Consider the following 24,862-nt stretch of genomic DNA (forward strand, 5'->3'; position numbering starts at 1 on the left):
TTCCTCGCAGTTCTTTGAGGAGTGCGAAAGATGTTGTAACGTCAGTTAACATTGAACGTTTAGACACCAGAATGGCTGTTAGGCAATTCCTGCAATAATCTGCAGAAGTTATCCAGTCGCAGATAGGGGTTTAAACATGTGAGCAGCTACCAACCCTAACCACTATAGGGTGTACCCCACTACCAATCAGTGCTTGGAAAACCGGGCTGGTCTGGGCTAAAACATAATCATATGAGCAATCATATGAGCAAAAGTAGATTGAACTATTGGCCTGACATCTTTACACCACCGAGCAATAGTTTCCTTCTGTCATAAAAGGTCACAAAAGCGAGGGCCAATTCGGCCCATTCTTTCTGTTGGTTGGGATGAGTTATTGATCCAGAATCTCATCATGCAGCTCCTGAAGGATCCAGCGTGGTCAGCTTGCCAACAATCATTAATGGCGGAGTTGTTAAGAGACACCTTACACAAGGTCGGAAGGGATAAAACGTGCCTCCTCTTTTTTGAAGTAAGGATTAGAAGCAACTTCGTTTATCTAATCTCCATGTGCTTGTTTGTTTTTTTTTCAGGTCGAAAAGGTCCCCTGGGTCAACATTGTCAATACCTTTTAGAATTTTGAATGCTTGAATCAGATCGCGCATATTCTTATTTGTTCAAGACTGAATAGATTAAATAATTTTAGCCTGTCTGCATATGACACGCCTTTTAAACCAGGAATAATTCTGGTGACTCTTCTTTGCACTCTTTCTAGAGCAAAAATATCCTTTTGTAGTGACAAGTGGACGAACGGACACACCAATATGTTTTAACATTACTTCCCTTGATTAAAATTTTACACTTTTCACTGTATACCTGAGCATTTTGTTAGACTCGTGTTTATAACTATCCCACATTGTCTAGATGAAGACATTCCTGAGTCCAAACAAAAACTCCTAGATCTTTTTCATGATTCCTTCTTTCAATTCAGTTTATCTCACATGGTATCTATACGGACATTTTATTGTCTGTGTGCAGTACCTTACACTTTTCTCATTAAATGTCATTTGCCATGTGTTGCCCAGTTCTGAATCTTGTCTAGAACATTTTGAATGACCTTTGCTGCATATCTCATTAATGTGGGATCACACAATTCAAGCTATTGTGAAAATGGTGACCTTCTCATCTTTAGCAAGCTGAAGACTGGCACATTAGTGAGTGCTTGTGAGTATTGAGCACATGTTAAAATGAAGTGTGAAAATAGGGTTTACATGTATTCAATCTCCCATTGGTCATCACCAGGGCTATTTTAGCTGGAGATCTAAGCATGATGCAGTCACCTCCTGAGACCTATTAATTTCCCATGCTGAAGGTCACATGGTCTGATTTTCATGAAAAAATGATTTTAAAATGTTGTATTGTGCTGTATACAGTACACTGCACAATTAACAGCTATGTAAGCAAGCGATTAAATAAACAAAGAGGAAGTAGCTTAAATAAATGATGCATAAAATTAAATGAAACCAATACATTAAATAAACAAGGAAACAATCCATCGTCATCATGTTTCATATTTATTTCAACCAAATCTTTAGAACCTATTAAAACAGAAATGAAAAACTAGGTATTGTTTGTGTTCATTATTAATTTATAAATACAGAGGTTCTACTTTTTTTGTTTATATGTAACATTTCCATCTTTTATTGCATTTCTTGCCTGTCTGACCTGCAGTAATTAGGCTATTACCACCTCTGCATGGTGAATGCTTAACACAAAACCACACATAGTCCTCTTCATGGGACCATAAAGAGATCCTTCAAATTGTATCAACTGGAAACAACATGCATGGGAACCAAATCTCTTTTCCTCTTTGAAGACACTGAGAAAAAACATCTGCCGTTGACTTTATAAAACTTCTGGTATTTCTAGATGTACCGCATTTGAATTTTGTATAAGGATGTAATTTGGAATGGGCCTCACTCGGGTTTGAGTTTTGGAACGTGGTACTGTTGTGTCAGTGGTTTTGTTGTGATGCTGCTTCCTGTTTGAAGTGTATGTTGATCTCAGAGTTCCCGAGGCACGCACGAGAGTGAGGCTTACACCAGACATTCCTGAGGCAGTGAGTCACGGGGAGTACAAGACAGACAATGCCACACACACATCAAGCAAGCATGCACTTACTGAGAGACAGACTGAAGACTGGGACTGTGGACGTAATGACATGTGTCACACACTCCCACACCCACACACACACACACACAAAGACTGGTTTCCTTTGTTGTTGGTCGTTCGTGCGTGAATGACTCTGTCTGCTCCTTAAACCCTACTGAGATTGGGGTGTGGGTGATGTTGAAAGTTACTGGGGTCGATAAAAGTTATAACACTTATAACCATGCAAGGACTGATGGTGTGGTCCTTACATCAATAATACCCCTGAAAAGTTGCGATGCAAATCTAAATGATGTCCCGCGACAGGTTGACATGACGCTCCCGTTAAGCGCAGGTTGGGGGAAAAGGTGGTTGTCAAGGACCTCCCGGAGTAAAGGTGGGAGTCCAAAAATTTCAAGCCTTGGGTTTGTGGGTCCCCCATTTTATTAAAATGAGATAATTAACTACTTCAGGGTGTTGATGGAGTTTTAATTGGTTCAACTAAACTATTCAGAACAAAGTTGGAACAAACACCAGGGGTGGAATGACTAACTTTGGCCACCCCTGCGCTACACGAAATGCCACATGAAGGTTGAACTAAAGGAAATATTTCTGCATTAGAAGAGTTCTCTGACAATGACAATTACTGCAGTGGTGTTTGTTATTTTTGTTCAGGTGCTTGAATTAAGAGTTAGGAGCTGCTCTTCAGTTCCAGTCTGCCAGCACCATTAGGCGATCTGCCCCTTTGGGTCAAATTTGCTTTTATTATGCAATCCAAGCAAATGTAGGAATGCAATTTGAAGCTACCTACTACTACTGAAGAGAAAATGTCTAATGTAGAAATATTTACTTTCATGTTTTCCGCTGGTCACTATCTTTACCATCACAAAGTAAGCTATACAGACAGGCGGAAAGTTGTGGTGGAGTTAAATATTCAAAGTTTTCTTTCATAACAACATCAAAGTGCCATAACTTGGAATCGCTTTTTTGTCATGACTCGAGGGAGAGTTTGCACTGAAGCGAAGATGTAGCAGAAACACAGAGAGGGACTGTTTCCAACTGTTGACTGCTTCCTCGCGGAGGCTAAACTGATTCCCTTGGGGTTTTGTTTGTCTCACTGAGGCCTGTTGTGCGGTGTGAGGGGGAGAGAAGCCAGCGTCTGGCCCAGGAATGTGGGTCCTCCCTTGGCTTGGGGTCCAGCCCAGAGCCACGCCAATATCTATCAGCTTCCCTCTGGTTTTTCTTACTTCTATTATTCTGACGTGGTGGGCGAATACAACAGCAATAAATAGCAATAAATAGTGGAAAACTGTGATATTTGCAATGGTGTTAAATGTATGTGTGTATATATATATATATAGAACAAAACGAGGTATACTACCCCGATTGGTTAGTGTCCGCTTCCACTCCTATGATGAGGCTTTAACCAATCACAGGCCAGAATATATATACATGACTGAAATATGCACTGCAGATTCAGCTAATCGTGAAAAATTAAATGCAACTTAGGAAGACTATTGTTACATCCAGGGTGATGGTAACGCTAGCCTTGCCTTGGGCCAATCATTTTCCATAATAGCCCTCCTCTCTAGTCCATATTTATATATATATATATATATTATTGTACAGCGTTACGCCTTGGGAGTTGCTATGCTCAAGCTATACTCTGTCAGTATGTGCTACAGCTGGGTTTACATTTACAGCACTGTAGCATCAACCACCTCTTGGAAGAAGTAATCTCGGAGTAACCAAGTATAGGTGGTTGTTGGTGCAATCAAGCCTTAGCAAACAAGCAAGCTCTAACCATACACCTCCCCCAGCACTCCAGACAGACCTAGCATTTTTACAATATCCAAATCCAAACAAATACCCATCAAATGTAGCTTTAAGCCCAGGTGTTGAGCCTTTGTCACTGACACAACATATAATTACTGGCATTTCCTCACTCTGAACGTGTCCTTCTGCTTTTATTATGTTGGCACAACACACATTTAAACAAAATCTTTAGGAAGTGCACGATGTTTGAAGAGGACTTTCCAGTTCTCCAACTCAATTTCAACCTGTAGGTGGCCCACTAACTGGCCCCAGATTGGTCGAGTGGGGGAATAAAAAAATGCAATCAAATAAACCTGGTCTAAAACAAACTGCATTGAAGTTTACATCTAAGATAGTGCACACAGGAGCAAGGGGTCTATTAAGTGATCCTTCCCCGCTGCAGGTGATCTCACGCAGGCTGGAGCCTTCGCCTTGTTACTTCACATATCACAAATTACAGTGACCTACTTAACAGCACAGACACCAGAGTGAAAGAACTATGAAAGTAATTGCAGGGGAACCACTTTGCCTGGTTCTGATATATTGGTGATGAGATGTTTCTCAGCACACTGTGCACGAGGCTCACGGTGACAAACATGTGTGATTAATATTGCTCCGATTGTAGGATTCCATCTGTCATTGCCGAACCTACAGCACAATGGGGGGGGGGTGCTGTCATTTTCAAACAAGAAACCTATTGTGTGAGACAAGACAGCCCTCAATTGTTTCTTGAAGATGACAGTTCCCTATTGAAGAAAAGAAAAAAAAAACTATGCAAGGCTGGAGAATGGTAGATATTAGTTAAACATTACATACCCAAAATTGAGCCAAGAGAGATAAGATGGGGGCGGGGCTAAATTCCAGGGGATTTACAAAGCCCACACTTATGAAAGGAAATATAATTGCTGTTGAGTTTAATGGTTGCGTTGCTTAGCAAGCCTGCACAGGAATTAAGTAACAATCACAGACTATTTTAATTTTGTGTCATTTGATCTAAAAGAAGAGTAGTAGTGAGTTGGCTTTCTGCTGTGCCCTCATCGCTGTGCAGTAAAACTTGTCTCTTTATTTGTTTTATTAAATATGTTCACACAGTGTACACTTGTCATAAGGCCAGATGTATTCATTATTTTAACTTTAGTAACCAGCAACTTTAAAATGAATTACTAGAAACACTAGAGTTTTTTTTTTTCCTAATAGGTTTCTTAGGGAATTGGTTAACTTTGTTATTTGAAAAATTAAACTATGTGGCTGATGTGATCCTCTACAAGATCAAAAAAAAAAGGATCTGCTCAATAAAGACCTGATATAAAAATGTTAAAACAAGCCTTGATTTGGACTGACTTGGCTTTCCATTGTATTGTGATGGGAATGCTCCCATGCCTGCCATACACTCCCTGGTGTGTCTGGTCTTCTCTGAGCTCAGGGCACACAGGGACAGACAGCTAGCAAAGGAACGAGGGAGACATCTAGGGGTCAATCAATGCACTACAATTTTGTTCACACTTACTGTCTCTTGCTAACCCAAGTCTATGTTTTTCAAAAAGCATTTTTTCAAGATTATTTCCGTCCATTCAAAATTGACTTCAGAAAGGATTCTCCTTCAACTACAGTCTACGACAACAAGTCTGCTACCTTTTTAACAGGTGAGGGGGAATGACAGCACCTTTTCCAACCCAGTGCTGCAGCTGTAATGGCTTTCTACCAACTCCTTTTTACATTTCCCTTAATACACTGAACAAAAATATAAACGCAACATGTAAAGTGTTGGTCCCATGTTTCATGAGCTGAAATAGCTTTCCCATATGCATAAAAAGCTTATTTCTTGTGCACAAATTTGTTTACATCCCTGTTAGTGAGCATTTCTCCTTTACCAAGATAATCCATCCACCTGACAGGTGTGGCAAATCAAGAAGCTGATTAAACAGCATGATCATTGTGCTGGGGACAATAAAAGGCCACTCTAAAATGTGCAGTTTTGTCACACAACACAATGCCACAGATGTCTCAAGTTTTGAGCAAGCGTGCAATTGGCATGCTGACTGCAGGAATGTCCACCAGAGCTGTTGCCAGAGTATTGAATGTTCATTTCTCTACCATAAGCTGCCTCCAACGTCATTTTAGAGAATTTGGCAGTACGTCCAACTGGCTTCACAACCGGAGACCACGTGTAACCACGCCAGCCCAGGACCTCCACATCCGGCTTCTTCACCTGCGGGATCATCCGAGACCAGCCACTTGGACAGCTGATGAAACTGTGGGTTTGCACAACCAAAGAATTTCTGCACAAACTGTCAGAAACTGTCTCAGGAAAGCTCATCTGCGTGCTTGTCGTCCTCACCAGGGTCTTGACCTGACTGCAGTTCGGCGTCGTAACCGACTTCAGTGGGCAAATGCTCACCTTCGATGGCCACTGGCACGCTGGAGAAGTGTGCTCTTCATGGATGAATGCCGGTTTCAACTGTACTGGGCAAATGGCAGACAGCGTGTACGGCGTGGTGTGGGCGACCGGTTTGTGAACAGCATGCCCCATGGTGGCGGTGGGGTTATGGTATGGGCAGGCATAAGCTACGGACAACAAAAACAATTGCATTTTATCGATGGCAATTTGAAAGCACAGAGATACCGTGATGAGATCCTGAGGCCCATTGTCGTGCCATTCATCCGCCATCATCACCTCATGTTTCAGCATGATAATGCATGCCCCATGTCGCGAGGATCTGTACACAATTCCTGGGAGCTGAAAATGTCCCAGTTCTTCCATGGCCTGCATACTCACCAGACATGTCACCCATTGAGCATGTTTGGGATGCTCTGGATCGACGTGTACGACAGTGTGTTCCAGTTCCCGTCAATACCCAGCAACTTCCCACATCCATTGACAAGGAGTGGGACAACATTACACAGGCCACAATCAACAGCCTGATCAACTCTATGCGAAGGAGATGTATTGTGCTGCATGAGGCAAATGGTGGTCACACCAGATACTGACTGGTTTTCTGATCCACGCCCCTACCTTTTTCTTTAAGGTATGTGACCAAACAGATGCATATATGTATTCCCAGTTATGTGAAATCCATAGATTAGGGCCTAATGAATTTATTTCAATTGACTGATTTCCTTATATGAACTGTAACTCAGTAAAATTTTGAAATTGTTGCATGTTGCTTTTATATTTTTGTTCAGTGTAGTATATGGTGTTTGCAAACCTTCTGAGTGGTTTTGGCATCTCAAATATTGATTATCATTCCTTCTCTTTAAATCTGCCTTTATCTGGCTATGAGTTTGTCAGGAGAATCCTAAATGCCGGGACTTGCCTACTGGGATTGTGACCTTTGAATTCTGACAGCCCCACAATCTTACTCTTGTAAGTTGTAACATCTGAAATGAATTCACACACTCAGAGAACCGTGTCATTGTGATACTGGGCTTGCTTAAGTCATGTATCATACAAAGCAATATGTGGGGCTTGTTAAAGCAGGGCTTAGTTTATATAATGGTTGGGGTTTTTTAATGTAATATAATTCCCTACATGGGATTGAACCAAACTTACATTTAGTACCAAGAGTTGATGGTTGAAGTAAGCAGGTTGCAAACGACCCTCTTGTTATATTATTGAATTGATCAGAGGCCTTGAATGAGAAATCTGGCTCTAGTACTGAGGCAGTTGCTTCAGTAAGTGCATTCCACTGAATTGTGTTTAGTTTTGTCTCTGTGAAAATGCAGCTTGTATAAACTCTCATCTGACCTAAACATTTGCACAGAAACAGCCAAATTATAATAAAGGGATCAGTCATATCAAGCTGTGAAAAGTTATAAAACGTTTATAATTTTTTTTTTTTTAAACTTGTCCTGTTGTGGTCAGCCCTCCTTCAGAGTTCAGTTCTTTTTGTTGTAACGTTTGCTTTCATGCTTTAGACTGCTATGTCATGCTGACTTGCCAAATTTCTCTTCTAGTTTGTCTCATTTGTCTTAATCATGTCCAAGTGGCCATGGTGGTAATTAAGCATTCAATATAAATGATGGGAACATGCTAGAATTCAATTGCATTCTCTGGTTCACCTCAATCTCTACACATATGATGGCTTTTATGAAGAGCCTTCTCAATTTGCATTACGTTTTGCTTCTTCAACAAGAACAGGTAGAGCTACCTGTAGAACAAGAATATAAATCCAGTTTGATTGCTTATTTCTCCTGATTTATCAACAGACGGTAACATGTTGATATGTATTTGGTGTAAACAATGTCCAGATCTGTACAGAAACATTGGAATCGTTTCCCTTTGTAGATCACATCATGTGTACTAATGTCCCTTTCTTACAAAATGGCATTAGTAAATATTGTGAGTCCCAACAGATAAATATGATGAATTCATTTACTGAGACAGAGGTCTGCCACAGTACAGGTATTTTAAAAACTCAGCAGTAAGGGATAATTTTTTACTGAATGTTTTGGGGTTTACTATTGCAATTACATATCATTTGGGGCTTGGCACATTAGGTGGACATAGTGTGATATTATAATTTTTAATGCAATATTACAAAAAGGCTTACAAGCTATAATTCTGGTACCATTTAAGCAGTAATGTTCAGTGTGACACAATGAAAAACAAGGTGAATTATACAACGGCAAGCACCATTCTCCTAGTCATAACAATGGTCTATGTGATGTCATATCTGTAGAGACAACTCAAGACATCCTCATGGTTCTCTTTAAACCCATATATTTCAATTGACCTCATCATAGCCCTCCTATAATCTCCGTGCAGCACTCCAGGGTGTGTGTGGTTGCGAGATGTCATTTCTTGAGTTGGCTGAAGGCACAGTGATGCACGAAGCTTGGCACTATCCCACAATGACACTCATCCTTCGTGTTATACTGTTTAATTATCTGTGGGCAATGATCTGTGCTGTTATAAAATGGCTTATTTATAGTGTGCTCAGCTGGCCTGGGCCCTCAGACTGCTTGAAGTATTGCCTATGGCCATAATCCAATAAACTCTGATTATCATACAAAAAAGGGTTAGCCTTCACTTACTGTACGCTTGCTCTGTATTTATGAGGACCCTCTGTATGTGCGCACACTGGTTTTATTCTCCACACTTACACTGCAAAGAGGTCTACCAACTTCATAACAGCACAGTACAGTGCCATGGATTTGGATACAAACTAAACAGCACCTGCTACAACACTGCTGTTAGTGTGGGGCCACTATTGGCAAGCCGCTGATTCAATGTGATGATTCTGCAAAGTGTTTAAATTGTCCTGGGGGATTACTGGATACTTCTCCTGGACGACAGTAAGGAGCTACTACAAATTCCACCATGCAATCCCATCACTCCTCAATGCAATTAATGTACTAATGAATACCGTACCTGAGCTAGAACAGTAAGTGTAGGGCAGGTAGAGAACACAACACAGTATGGAGGGACACCAAAATATTTAATCAAAAACACATTTACACAGATATTAAGTCAGCTGCAGCTAAATCAGACTAAACAAGATCCTGATTGCAACGTATCAAATCAGATTCGTGATGGTCCTGTTCAAGTGGATTAACTTAGTACTGTGAACGATAAGACTATCTTATGCCCATCCAAAGCATTTCCTGCTTAAAATGTTTTGCAGAGACATGCATCATACTGCCAGAATACAGGATGCATCACCTAGAATTTCAGGATTGAGACAATATTTTATTTAACTGACATCAAGTAATAATAGAAACTACTAAATTATATTGCTAAAGTCTACTGGAAACCATAACAGTAGTACAGTATTTCACGTTAGATTCCAAAATGAATTTTTTTGTCATTCTTTTTCATTAAGCATATGGAAAACTACAAAGCTGTATGTAATTAAAATATTAACCTAACATTATTCAGCAGGTTTCATTCAATCTTATGAAACAGGATTAGTTAATTCTATAGGGTGATGCAAAACCTTTGGCCAGAGCTCTAGGTTAGTGCTCATTATTGTTCTAACTTATTCTACTCGTTCCAATCAGCTAAACCAATTACCAGTAAAATCTGTTTGGCACACTACAACCAGGATTAAGCTAGACAGATCTGCAGGATTTTCTAGTCTGCATTTTAGTCCACTATATGTGGACTAAATCCCTGGAACACTGTAATTGACCTTTAAAGTCTAAATCAGAGTCTAAGCACTATTTCCTGCTTATTGCTGGAGAGGATCAACTATAACAAGTTGGATATGATGAACCTATATTTAGAAGATGTTTTGGCCAAAAGTCTCTTTCCTATTATACCTCAATACAATACAGAGACGAAAATCATGATTTCTTTCTAATATTTTATTGCTGGGACAAACATGTACCCCATCAATAAATAGAATTTTACACTCTCCTGTGCTGAATTAATCCCCCCCCCCCCAAGAGTAACTTGTTTTCTTTGCATGGGGTATCAATATAATAGTGTTAATTATCTAAACACATCTCAAATTGAAATTATTTTCTTCCTAGTTTCCAATATGCATTATAGATCTCAAAGGGAAAGGTAGGTATTATTTTAAATGCAATTAATTGAATGCTGAGCTACTAGAGCTAATCATGAAATTACCTGAAAGTGTACACGTCTATGTATTTTCTTCTTATTAAATTAGCATCTTTCTTTTGGATTTCAAATATTACACACTTAGGGAGTTCAGAAGATAATCTTACAGTTTGTATTTGATATTGAAAATCTGATCACATCCAATGTAGTTTCACACTCAATAAATGGTGACCCTCTGTTGCAAGCGTCCCGAAGCTGCAGGTGTCTACATTAGCCTCTTGGGGTCGATCTTGTCCAGGTGGACCAGGGGTTTGAGCTGCTCTGCAAAGTTCCTCATGTCATCAGACACGATGTCCTGGCCAGCTGGGGCTAAGACACTGAGCTCCACGAGGTTGGAGAGGGACAGGGGCTCCGTGCTCTCAGTGTTGCCTGGCAGGAGGATTCGAAACAGCTTAAACACCACCACTTTCAGGGCCCCCTTCCGGAAGATGTGCCCCTTGGCCACAAACTCGTGGTCCATTCGGAAGCCCATCTCCAGCAGGAAGTCGTGGAGGCTGTGGGAGGCCGACACGTCCACGCAGTTGCGGACCAGAGCGTGTCTGCTCTTGTCTCCCACCTCGGGCTGACCCAAGTAGCGCAGGTGCCAGGGGGCAGTAGGCCGGTCCAGGGAGTGCCTAGCCCGGAGGATGAAGGGGCTGCCCTGCTGCCCTTTCAGCAGGAACACCATCTCATGATCCACGAAGCTCTCCGGCTCCATGTTGTCACACAGACCACGCAGGCGGTGGAGCAGGCTCTCTAAAGCCTGGTCGAGCACGCTGCCTGCAACACACACACACACACACACACACACAGAGTAATATAAGGGCAGCCAATGTTTTAAAACTTTGTACAATTTCATCTAGGTGAATCTATGAGGTATTTAAATTGGAATTGGAGCGTTAAACACTTATTAGGGCTACTCATCCACTAACATTACCACAATAACTTGTATTAAGAAATCAGATTTCTGTTTTGTCATACTTGCTCTCAATCTTTATTCATTATATAGTGCCTTTTGAAGAGCCACTTTGTGCAATAGGTTGGCACCTATTATGTTTATTTTTTATTTTTTGGAAGCAGTGATGTTTTTTTTAATTCAGCCCAATGGTGTCCATGTGTCCACTGTACAAAAATCATGATTTCTTTCTAATATTTTATTGCTGAAGACTGAGCTTTTGTTTGAAGCATCATTGGCAGAAAACATATCTGGATTTGATGCCTGGGCATGGAATGACCCACAAGAATCCATTATGGGGAGCCTGTGAAACTAAACTAGACTGGACAGGAAATGCTTAATGTACCTGAATTCAGTTGAGTCAGCAAGTGACTTTCAACAAGGGACACCAAAACAAAACAATCATCTTATTATACAACAAATGAACTAAACTGCAACGTTTAGACATTTACAAGTGGCAGCCCTAGTCATGTACATGTACAATGAAAACAGGATCAGATTTTTAGGGTAGGCATCAAATCTTGGTTTTAAATGAACAGTTTTAACAGGGTCCAGGAATTAAACTTTGAAGACTATGCAATACAGATGCTTACCACAAGTGGGCAGCAAATCTGCTCTGTCCTCAAATGGTGCTATACAAGCAGTTATTATTTGCACAATGCATAGTGGGTGAAGAGAAAGTTTGGTATAAAATGCATGGAGCATCACACACTTACCTTGCAGCAGGTACTCCATCATGTGAATACTGCCACCTGTGACAGGCATCACAGTGACAGGAGGAGCCTCCATAATCACTGACCTCAATTGAGCTGACAAAACAAACCGAGAGAAGAAAGCAAGACTGCAGTACATTATTAATCCTTTGCTAAATGTGGAGGGTTTAAGGTTCATGAGCTGTACTGTACATACCACCTCCTGCCTGCTGGTAGTTGTGTCAAATTGTGTGGTGTTTGTTTTGTGATGTGAATTAGACTGATGAGAAAGACATTAAAAGGCAAACGAGGCAGCTTGATTCAACTGAGGGAACACAAAGCCACTTTGTGGTTTGGAACTTGGTTTCAGGCCACTCGATGGCACATCAGGGGAAACTTGGGTTTGATACAGCAATGTTGCCTTAAACTAGGTCTCCAAAATTGATAGTGACCCAAACAGGAACACGCACTTTGTGAGAGCTACGCTGAGATTACTAGGACCACATGCAGGTAAGTAGACGTAGTGGCTCAGCTGCAGAGTCTTCATTCTCTAGCAAATTAATAGGATTAAACAACTGGAATCACTCTCAGATATATGCAGTGTTGTAATGAGCGATCTGGGCTGTGGTGCCCAGACTTTACTAGTATTAATTAATGCATTCACATTACCCCAAGGAATGGGTGTCTGCAATGACGGCTGGTGGTACGTGTATAAATATTATACACTTATTTATACAGTCATAACGGAGAAGTAAATATGCATACATATATCTAATGGGCTCTGCTTACGTTATTATTTTTTTTGTTATTATTATTATTATTATTATTATTATTATTATTATTAATTCAAGAGCATTAGACCACTTGTTTCAAGGTACAACTGAGTTATCGGTACAACTTATTTCTCTAAACAATAGAAGATGATTTGATAACATACACAAACATAATATATTTAGTACATGATTGATTTAGTTGATTATTATTATTAACACCCCGCATAAACGCGATAATCGACTTACCTGTATCTCGTTAGAAATGTAGACACTTTTCAAGAACTCCGGTCCCCGACTTTTATGGTCTGCTGCAACCCGTTCCTGCTTCTCTTCCGCCGGGTACGTGTCTTAATATAATCCGTGGCTTTAACTTTGCCGCGCTCAATAAAATGAAACACGGCAATATGAAAGGAAACGAAACCCTTCCTCTACTGACATTGACAGACCCAAACCCAGACTATATCCAGTACATCCCAATGCACGGAGTTCCTCTCCACTTGCACTCAGATTTAAATGATCGGAGGCCGAAGTCGTCCAGTAATCAAATTCACCGCTACAGAGATGCGCATCGCCTAGTTGAGACTGCGCAGGTCGATTTCCGTCGTTTTCTATACATCGTTTTTCAAAAAATATACTCCACATATTCCCGTTTAACTACATGATTTATTGTGTATTGCAGAGTGAGACGTGGTGTTCAGTGTTCAGCTGTGTGATGTGTATAGTATGTGTTGCACTTATGAATTCAATACCTGGGCTAATGTAAAATGTATAGATTATTCCTATACCCTATAGGTCAGATACTGGGTGTATTTGAATCATCCTGTCTATAAACTGTTGGGTTTGGTTTGATGAGTTGTATCCCCGTGTTTCTCTATTGGTTATTCTAACTGCTGTTACAGTAACAGATGCAATACATGAGCTTGTATTACTGTAAAGAGCTCTTATCCGCAGCCCCCTCTTAATTACAGTTACCAGACGTTGTATTTACATATTTAGAAGTGCAAAACTGTAGCAGTGAACTCAGCACAGTAATGTATTATACAAAAATAAAAAGATAAAATTATTATTAAATTATTATTTGTTTAATAATTCTGATTATGTGTTTAATAATACATATTCAGTTTAACTTCGTGGAGCATGGCTAAGTTTTTAAACTTTTTTTTTTTCTTGGAAGTACCACCAGCCAAGTTAACCTTTTAAGTTAGTCCCGATTGTGTAATGATTAACACACACACACACACACACACACACACACACACACACACACACACACACACACACACACACACACGCTCAGTTAAGCAAAGAAAAAAGACTGTAATTACTTTAAGAAATTAAGGTAATTATTGAGGCTGTTAAGGCAAAGGGTGGCTATTTTGAGGAATCCAAGATTTAGAGACAATTTTCAATTTTCTTGAACATTGCTTTGATACTCCTTATGTTTTGTTTTGGATATTGTAACATGCGTTTTCATTTTACAGAAAAGTATTTACAGAAACGTATTGTCAATTATGAAAAAAAACCTAGTTTCCAGCAAGGGTACTCAAACTTTTGACTGGTGCTGTATATTGAAATGGTTATGTGAAGAATATCTGTATCCTTAATAGGGCCAAAGACAAAACCCGGGACAGTTAAATGGTTCATTTTAATGGAAGTGCAGGTTGGTTTGCCAGAATTCGTGAGGGAGAGTCACCATGTGATCTGCTTTCAAGAGTAACAAACGTTTGTTTGACAACAGACATAGCAAATAGTGCTGCACAAACCGATGATTCAGACTGAGCTCTACACAGAAATCAGGAGCTGCAATCAGGTGAGGGTCGTTGGTGTAAATCAGGGCTCTCCAGCCCTGATCCAGGAGAGCTACTGGGGCTTCTGGTTTTTGTTTCAACCAAGCGCTCAGTTACTTAATTGAACCAATTATTGGCTTAATTAGTCAAAATTAACAAGTGTTCCAGATTGTTGGCCACTGATGATGTAAATACACCTATAAAACCTGCTGGATAGGGGCTCTGCAGGAGCAGGGTTGGAGACCCCTAGTGTAAATAAACAAATGAAGAAACAGCTGCTTGGAAGAACAGCAATCCACACAAACCCAAACCGCTGTCATTCACCCTCACCTGTGGCCAGCTTGATCCCAATAAGAATAATCAGTCAGCACGGCGCTGACAACACCGTTTCATTTTGTTACAGTTTTATACAAGTTTATTTAGTACAAACACAGGATTTCATTAATTTTTCACAGTTAAACAATAAATAACTTCCTCTTGGATCATTTCTCTCCTCCGTTCTCTGGCTGGCTGTCTAATTTCTAGAGCGGCGTAGTGAATTTCACATTCTTCCTGAGAAACAGAAAGAAAAAATGGAGAGCAAAAGATTCAGATTGTTCTAATCCCCTTGAAGGAGCAATACATAGATAGACGTGGTGGCCGAAACAGAAAATGATATATGTTACACTCTTAGTCAGGATTCGGTCAATGACTGACAAAAAAATGACCATCTGGCCATTTGAGCACTGGCAAATTATCAAAGAACGAAATGAAAGGTCGTTTCGGTGTTTGAACAAATTATAGCTGTATTAAGCAGCAAATTATATTTATAAGATGCACGTCATTCATTCATTATTTATATGTTTATTATTTGTGCAGGAAGTTGAGACTGTGGCCTCATTTGCAAGGGATCATGGTAAGCAATTTAGGAGGATAGTGACCGCAAACATTAAACTTCAAGCGAGGTTGAAATAACATTCATAATGTTTTCGCCTTGATATTTAGAAAATACAGTTTTAGAGCAAAAAATAACTCAATATAAAGTGACTGTTTTAGTGCATACACAATATTTAAACTGCAAAATGCATTGTGGCATTTATAATTGCACTGAACTCCCTTACGCACACAGAAGCACAACTTTGCTTGCCAAAAACAAAGCCTTGCATACCTCCAGAAGCAACTGCTGCTGCCGCACGAAGATAAAGTTTGTTTTCTTTGGGTACTTCGTCCAAATTAGGAATGAACTACCGGACAATTGAAATTCATTCTGACTGTGTCCTCCAGCAGACCGTAGATCGAATAAACTGTCTTTTTTGTGTTCCGTTCGTTGCTTGTTTGACATTTTCCGTTTCACAGTTTGATCAAAATAATTTGTTCAAACACCGCAATAACCTTTCATTTCGTTCTTTGATAATTTGTCAATGCTCAAATGGCGAAATGGTTATTTTTGTCGGTCACAGACCGAGTCCTGACTATGAAGATATACAAACATCCTAAACATGAAAAATAATACACGAGGCAACAAGTACATAAGATAACTATTTTTATAACATTTTGTACAAGCAGATGCAGAGCTGGATGTAATCACAATCTCCGTGAAATTTAATATCTAATATGTAATATTACATGTAATATGCAGTTCCCTGTGAAAATTCCCATTGAAAGAATAATGTAAATGTACATATTTATCACTTAAAAATAAATACAGTGCAGCAAAGCCTTTATTGTCCCACTGCCTGTTACACTGCATTTAGGAACCTGGCAGCCAGTTTAGTTTGCCTCCCATAAATGATTGAACACACACTGCATAGAGCTGCACGATTTTTCAGATAAGAATTTCAATATTTAGGAAGATTTGTTGTTAAGAGAAAATGACACATTTTGAACATGACAACATAATTTTTCAAGTTGTATCTTACTTCACAATGAGTTACATGCAACTTGAGGATATTTAAAGTTTCAGAGTTGAGACACACAACAAAGTTCTTCCTCGAAAAAGAACATATATCACCCGCCAATGATATTAATAACATGTTAGAAGTACCATGAAGAAATGAAAAGCACTCATAAGTGTGAATTCCTGTAATTAGCTTTGAGAATCACAGCGCTCTTACCTCTTTGACTTGGCTTGCTTGGTGTGTGGCATTCAGCTCAACACCAAGAACTCCATCTTCTGTAAACCAATGAGTAAATAACACAAAAGAAAAACATTTAGAAAAATGTGTCAAAACTGGACAATGATGCAGGACAAGGGTAATCACTGCCATCCACTTTCTTTGGGATTACAAATCCTGCTTATCTGCACACAGTTTGGAAAAACAAGCGTCACAAAGGGTCCATGACAGCAAAGCGACACCAGCTCACTGTTAACTGACTTGTAGGCTGATAATTTAGTGGAATTAATGTTTCAAGGATTTTCATAAAACTTCTAGGAATATTTTATGTTCTGGGATTTAAAAAATAAATGCTGCTGGCCAAAACGTAAATTTCAGTCTCAATGTTGTTTTTTTTACCTGGTTAAATGAAGAATAAATAAATAAACATTACCTTTGTCTCTAGTTCTTCTGCCTCTAAAAAGCAGGATTAAGATGGCAGCGATCACTACACAAACAGCAGCTAGTCCCAACAGCACAGGGAGGAGGACAGTCTGATTGCTCGCAATCCTGTTCTGCTCTTCTGTTACTGTAAAACAGTAAAGCATAGCGTGTCATCTTGTTTGTCTTTGTTTGTGTGAGTTTCGCTAGGTAAAGACTCTGGCTACAGTCATGCATTAGCTTAATTGCAGCTCTGGAAAAGATTAAGCTATGGCAAACATGTATCTTCATTTTAACAAATTATATCTGGTACTATACTCAAGCAAAGATCTGCATGAAAGACCTACACATGCAATGAAATTAGTGTGGAATTATTTTAGAAGCTTATTTTATAAAATTATTAGTTATAAAAAGGTATGGGGCACAGCCAAAACTTTTCCAAAACCTAGTTACCATGTATGGTGTATTCCACGCTGGCTCTCTCTTGTTCTTTAACTTGTAATCGGCACCTCAGGGTCGTATTGTAGGCACTGGGAATCACCAGCTCTGCACTGGGACCAGTAGAAAGAGTTGTGTGTGATTCCAGCAGGGTCCCATTACTGTCCATCCACTGAAGCACAGCGTCCTGGGGAGTGTGATCACAGAGCAGGGAGCAGCTCACAGTGACCTCTGTGCCTTTAGAAACAGGACTAGACGTGTTCGCTTTCACTGGAAACAAATAAACACGTTGTGCAATTACAGTTTCAACCATATAGCACAGAAGACCTGGGTCAGTCACAAGCTAGCCCTTACCTGTTAAAACACACACAGTAAGCATGTGGTATTTCTCTTGCTGGTCCCTCCTGCAGTGGTAAGTGCCTGTGTCGGGCCTCTGCACTCCCTGGATGAGAAGGGAAGCATTGGGCAGCAGACTCACTCTCTCTCTGGGGTTGACTGTGGGGTGCGCTGGTGCAGACACATTGAGATGGGTTTGGCTCTGATCCCCAGTCGCTTGAAATGACCATTCCACATGCCTGCCTTCCGTTCGGTTTGATATCCCAACACAGGGAAGCTGAACGAATTCTCCCTCCGCGACGTACACTGTCTCTGTGGTATTGGGCTCCAACACTGCAGCTGTTCATTAAAAATAATTATGCTGCAGAAGAATTTAAATCTGGTGAATAATACAAAGCATTCAGTCTCCTTTTGTATAAAGTCATCCTTATTTGCTTTGAAATGTGTTTTACATTTGTTGCTACAGTAATTTTGTCTTCTTCATGACCAGCACATTGCTTATAAGAGCACCTATCTGGTTGCATTGCACACATGGTTGAGTGATTGCATACTGGAAGTGGGATGTTCGTAACTCTGAGGTTCTATTGTGCAGCTCTGGCCAAAGGTTTTGCATCACCCTCTGTATAGAATTAACTAATTTAGCTTCATAATGTACAATGAAACCTGCTGAATAATATTACGTTTTCATATTGAATTACCTCTTTGTAGTTTTCCATATACTTAACGGGAAACTGACAAAAAATGTGACATTTTGTTGAATGAAATACTGTACTACTACTATGGCTTCTGGTAGACTTTTGCGATATCATTTTGTAGTTTCTTTGATTACATGATGTTAAATAAAATATCTAAATTATGTTTATATATTATATATATATATATATATATATATATATATATATATATATATATATATATATATATATATAATCCTAAAATTCTAGGTGATCCAAAAGTTTTGTCCATAGAAGTATATGGTGAATTAATCAATCTGTTTATTTATATTCATATTTTCATTGATGCTGAACCTTTTATAAAGTTTAGTTTTCTTCCTTTTTTTATTAAGGACATCTTTATTTTGGTTTCCAATTTGCTTTCTATTTGTGGTAGTTTAACTAAACAAAATTGGTACATTTTTCTAATACAGTATGACTAAAATATATTTCAAATTCAAATCACTATGAAACAGTACTGAAGTTGAGTAATAAAAAGGTGAGCTACCTGTTATGAATACTTGATACTCGGCGAATGCTCTTTCCTTGCTGTCCACCGATAAAACACATTTCAATTTCCTCTCATGGTCCGATTGCTTCACCTGAAAGCGCAGGTAGGAAGTGCCACCTGCAGACTCAACAGAGTACCGCCGCTCCCTGCTTGTCTCAATCTGACTCCCAATGTGGTTTCTCCAGGTGAACACCAATCTAGCAAGGCTTTGATTGCATACAGCATTCAATCTGTTGCATGCAACAAAACATTGCAAAGACAGATTGGAATGCAACACCACAGTGTCACCACTGGGGGGCTCGCTGACAACTAAAAGATAGAAGTGAGTTTATAGTATGAACAGTGTGTACAAAGTTTTGATACAGTAACACATGTATTTGTTCTTGCAATGCTTGTTTAAACTGGTCGATTTCTCAAGGCTTGTGCTAGCAGCGTACTGACACTATGGTGAGATTTCTCTCCCTCTCACTACTATCTGGGGGGGGGACAACGACGACACACGACACTGATTAGATGCTGTATAATTTATCTCCCATTGCACTACTGCCTGTAGCAGCGCCTGGCATCTCCAATGAAATATTCTGCTATTCTCAATACTTTACCTGTATATACTCATTGCTAATCAAATAAACTGCCTCAAGGGGCACACGGTAAATAAATACCTGTTATACTGAAAATGTATAAAGGAATTGTGATGCTTCTCAAAGAACAAAACAATGTCTATCTATATGCATTCCCCTTTCTGTCTTTCTTCTTGCCAGCCTACCTATCTACACACACACACACTGGACACCCGCAGTATGTAGCACATACGGTGTAAGTGGGCAGTCTCTCGCAGGACACAGATAGAAAGATGCTCTGTTGGTAGGTGATTCCTCATGACAAAGCATACCAGGGCCTTACCAGAGCCTTCTGTGTAACATTGTTATGTAAAACCATAAACTTACTCTGCAAAACAAACAATGAGACATTTTTCACTGTGCTGCACTGTTTGCTTTTATTCGAACAGAAACAGCACTCATACACTCCAGCATCTTCTGCTCTGACATCTTGTATGGAGAGAGAGGAGTTGAGGAACATCTTTATTCTGTCGTGCTCCATTGCTGGGCCGAATTGGGCTTTATCATTTTCAAGAGCATATAATTTAGAACGATTGCCAGCTGACGCAGTGAAATACCATCGCACTGATTCTCTAATCACTGAATGTCTTTTTTTACAATGCAAGTGAACAGTATCCCCTTTCCTGATGTACACATGTTCATCTGGAGAAAAACAACAGCAAAATGGCAATATTAATCACCTGTGAATATTAAAAAGACATTAGAAAAATAACTAGAAACTCTGCTATTCATTACTCTACTTTTCAACACACACAAAAAAAAACCCTGAATGCAGTTGAAAATGGATAATATTTCAGTGCCATCAGTAATTAATCTGCTCGGTTATGCTTTAGCTTTTTAAAAAATATGTATGGGAATTTAATATGTGCAACATATCCTGGAAAAATACATATTATATCACAGGGAAGCTCAGATGGTCATGCCGATGTCATTAGTGTTACAAGATTTCCAGAGTTAAAAACCAGGACACTTTCTTCTTGAATTAATTGAAGCCAAAGCAACTCTGAAGCACTTAATTAACAACACAATCACAATTAAAAGCTAACCATGGTATAACAATTGATTTTGTTATTTCTATTATCATGGGGTATCATGTTAAATGTACAAATGATATATATATATATATATATATATATATATATATATATATATATATATATATATATATATATATATATATATATAATTTTAATCAGTTGTGTTATGCATGGTCTAGGAAGGTAAAAGTATATTGATTATTAAACATATACTCGTACAAGATCGTCTATTTTATTTTGAAGAGCACTAACAGAACCGCATGCTGGTCACTTGCTGAGCTGACTGCATTTTTTTTCAATGCAATAGAAGACCCGGGACGATTTAATAATTTAATAAACTTGTTTTAATCTACAAGAAATAAATTAAAACATCAGATAACATTCATTTACAAAAGGTGAAAACTAAACCACGTGTATAAACTAATGCTAACCCTGTTCAGTCATGCAGCAATGCATTGAGTATTTCATCCATCGACAATAACAATTCGTTGTAAACAGAAAAAATAAAAAAATAAGTCTCACCTTTTTTTTACATTATTTTTTGTCGTACCCTTCGGGTAATTTGGGCTTCCAATGTAGTTTTCTTTTAGCCAGAGAAATTCTCCTTCCAAATGCAAACGACCTAATTAATATTAAAATCCTGGAGGATATATTTAAATATTCCAACATGGCCTTGCATGAATACTGATATGGAGCTTTCTTAAACTGGGTTTCAACAAGACTTTTAGTTTACGAGAAACAAAAGAAAAACCGAGACACGGAGTTACACACACAAACACATCCATAAGAAGCGTCGTGCACTATAATTGTGTTATTTTTTTTAGTGCTTATATATTTATTATAAACCTATTATACACGAATATGTATAATATAGATAGATATAGATAGATAGATAGATAGATAGATAGATAGATAGATAGATAGATAGCTGTTGTTAATATCTCAGTAGATGCTAATCCCTGGACTCTCTGGAACTTTATTTGTAAGTCTTGCAGCAAGCTTATGTTAAACCCCGTATTTTTTAACAAAATCGTTGAACCAACTTTTTTTTTTCATGTTTTCATTCTTCTAAAACAAATTTTGCACAATGAATTAGGACTAAGAGATTTTATTTCCCTCTGAAGTGACTGCTGCTGTCGGTATTTTTTTTTTTTTTTTTAATTTAACACATTTTGGGGTACAAATGTGACTCGTTCTCTGGCTAAAAGAAAACTTGATGGAAACCCATTTTACCCGAAAGATACTGCCAAAACAGCGTGAGAAAAGGTGAGACTTATATTTTCCCTTATGGAAAAAACATATATTTTTCCATATGGTAGAAAAGTATGATCCTTATATTTTTCATATATAGAAAATGGCCGCTTTTAATATATTTAAAATATATTTTAGTCTGTAATCCATATATTTATTTTATATGTTTTCTGTATATGAAAAATATAAGGAGCATACTTTTCTACCATATATTAGAAATATATGTTTGTTCCATCAGAGTTCCCATGGAAACCCGGCTATTGACATTTCAGCTGATTGTATTAAAAAAGAAGAACAAAGAATCCCTTTCGTACATCTTTTATGTAGACCCAAGTTATTTATTAGGGTGCGTCAACACCATTGAAAAATAAAATCGTCAATCAACAAAATATTTATTAATGTCGAAGAACATATGTATTTCTGCATACACATTAATGAGCTTCCAGTAATGCACAAGTGAGCCATTTAAACTAGTTCAACATGGCACTGAACAATACTGTGACCCACTTCAGCCAACATTCTGGTAAATTAGCATATAAACAATTCACAGTGTTGTTGAAGGATATTGTATTCCAAATACCTAGTAGTTCTGTTAAATTCAACTTACATCATTTAGGACCTTTGTTTTTTCAACAGAAAATCGCACTAATGTTTAACTTTTAGATTATGATAGTGTTATTCTATAGAGTCGTTTTAATTGTAACTGTTTCAGAGTTGCTACAGCTTCGATGAATTGAAGAAAAAATAAAATCCAATTTTTTCACTCAGGGAATGGTACCTATACCAGCTTTATTTTTTATTTTTTTTCAGGCTATAACAACACAAAATGAAGAAAACACATAATACTGTAAGAGAATGCCTACCTGGTAGAGGCTGGGTCCCTGCTGAACATAGACACAGTACTATGGGGAGAACAACAGCTGCAGGGTTCTGATCCATTTAGTCACAAGTGTGCTGGAAGAGAGAACAACATTAAAACGATGTCTAATGAGAGCCTGACACTGACCAGGCTGAAAACAACACGGTTCATAAGTGCAGTCATTCTTTAAAATGTTATGAAAATGAATAATTCATTGTGGCACATCTTTTTCTCTGGTACAAATCCCAATATCGTTAACATGTGGAATAAGAAAATAAATCACACACATTTTGTGAAAGTTTCATGCAGTTAACATTAAAGAACTAACGATTCGATATAAGACAAGAAAATCTGGAAGAAAATGAATTGAAAGCCCATTGAGGAAAGCAGCATGGTTATTCTATACAACCATGTAAGCATGTCTGAATTTATAGAATCTATGCATAAAATATCCACAGACAGATGGTTCTAAAACATCAAAGAACATGCTTTTAAATTATCAGTCATTTTAAAATAGTTATATTTTAGTTTTGAGATTTCTTAAAAGGAAAAGAGGACATCATAAGTTTTGCCAGAAACAGTGGATATTGAATAAAACACCCAGTTGCTTCTGTAGTTTTGATTTGCTGTGCAGGTCAAACCACTTCAACTGTAAATCTTGAGAAATTGTCAAAATAGGCAAATTAGTGATTGTTTAGTTTAAAACTTAAAACATGAATCACTTCATAAAAATCATGAGACTGGCAGTGAAAAAAAAAAACTGGCAATGCAGTAGTTTTATATATTTATATATACATACCTTTGAAGACAATTTTCCTGTGATTATTTGAACTTCACACAGTACAAAGACTGATAAGATCCCTTCTTCTGACATACAGATCAATGGGAACTGGTATAGATTCAAGTCTAATCTTGTAAATCATCACTATCTAACACCTCGCCCACACACAGTATAAACCCTTACCACTTTTAAACAGCGGGGTGCACCTAACCAGCAAATAATTAGAACAATTCTGTGTGGTTATTTGCCCACAAACACCCTCAGACAGATTAACGGTGTGGAGCATATTACCAACTGCCATAAATAGCCAACAGAAAAAGCAGGTGATGCTATGTGGGTTATTATCTCAGCCATCTGGTACAGACGTGCTCATGTGTGTTTACCAGCAAGAGGGGTCCTGCTTGTGTCAGGCTATACGCTGCGTGCTGTGTGGGTTGACATTTAGGTGAAAAGTAGATCTTCTTGTAGGCTTCCTGTGTTCAGTCTCAATATATTTATGAGGTAGAATAATATGTGAACACAGCTTTGAAGAACGTGTTTTGTTTTGTAACTATGAAAGTGTAAAGAATGTGACAGTTGAGCCAAAACTGAACAAGACAAGGAACCCTGTCAGTGTTTTTAGTAAATAATTTGAGTGATTAAAAATACATAAAGCAGATGCCTAAGGTTAATTTTTGGTTTGAAATTAGGAAGACAATGGGCTTGTGTGTGATGCAGCTATCCTGCATGGAATAACTACAGGGCTGTGGAAGCATTCATGGTGTGTCCTCTATTTATTCAATCAGTGTAAATAATTTATTTTCCTTTATGAAAATCACAAAAACAATGCAGGTGCAGGCATGGATTGACCAACACTAACCAATGCGCTGCAACACAAACTCAGAGTTCAAAATCACAACACTGGGGTGCTTTGGAGTGCATCGTGTTGCATTCTTTAATTTTATTCAAAAGACACCGTGTTCATACATACCTGTAAATACACTGAATATACAGCCACGTAGATTTAAAACAACTTGAATATACAGCCATGTGGATTAAAACAACTTGAATATACATCAATGTGGATTAAAATAACTTAAATTTACAGCAACATGGATTAAAACAACTTGAATA

General features: G+C 38.4%; 2 protein-coding genes across 3 annotated transcripts; both read right to left on the reverse strand.

The window, feature by feature from the left end:
* Positions 1-9,816: 9,816 nt before the first annotated feature.
* On the reverse strand, positions 9,817-13,802 carry LOC121303474 (mediator of RNA polymerase II transcription subunit 18). 2 transcript variants are annotated; one of them, XM_041234208.1, is made up of 3 exons: positions 13,150-13,802; positions 12,155-12,279; positions 9,817-11,263 (listed from the first exon to the last, which is right to left on the reverse strand). In XM_041234208.1, the coding sequence occupies exons 2-3, from the start codon at positions 12,225-12,227 to the stop codon at positions 10,710-10,712; spliced, it is 627 nt and encodes a 208-aa protein (XP_041090142.1). In that variant the 5' UTR covers positions 12,228-12,279; positions 13,150-13,802; the 3' UTR covers positions 9,817-10,709. The 2 variants fall into 2 exon arrangements, with proteins under 2 accessions (XP_041090142.1, XP_041090141.1); XM_041234207.1 differs by having other exon boundaries at positions 12,155-12,247; positions 13,150-13,801.
* Positions 13,803-14,957: 1,155 nt separating this feature from the next.
* On the reverse strand, positions 14,958-23,988 carry LOC121303451. The gene is made up of 9 exons (XM_041234166.1): positions 23,768-23,988; positions 22,973-23,063; positions 20,149-20,463; positions 19,199-19,510; positions 17,996-18,316; positions 17,657-17,911; positions 17,217-17,351; positions 16,784-16,842; positions 14,958-15,242 (listed from the first exon to the last, which is right to left on the reverse strand). Exons 2-9 carry the CDS (start codon positions 23,046-23,048, stop codon positions 15,132-15,134), a joined length of 1,584 nt encoding a protein of 527 aa, XP_041090100.1. The 5' UTR covers positions 23,049-23,063; positions 23,768-23,988; the 3' UTR covers positions 14,958-15,131.
* Positions 23,989-24,862: the final 874 nt, after the last annotated feature.

This window comes from Polyodon spathula, chromosome 32 (genome assembly GCF_017654505.1).
Source record: "Polyodon spathula isolate WHYD16114869_AA chromosome 32, ASM1765450v1, whole genome shotgun sequence".
In the NCBI taxonomy this organism is placed as follows: Eukaryota; Metazoa; Chordata; class Actinopteri; order Acipenseriformes; family Polyodontidae; genus Polyodon; species Polyodon spathula.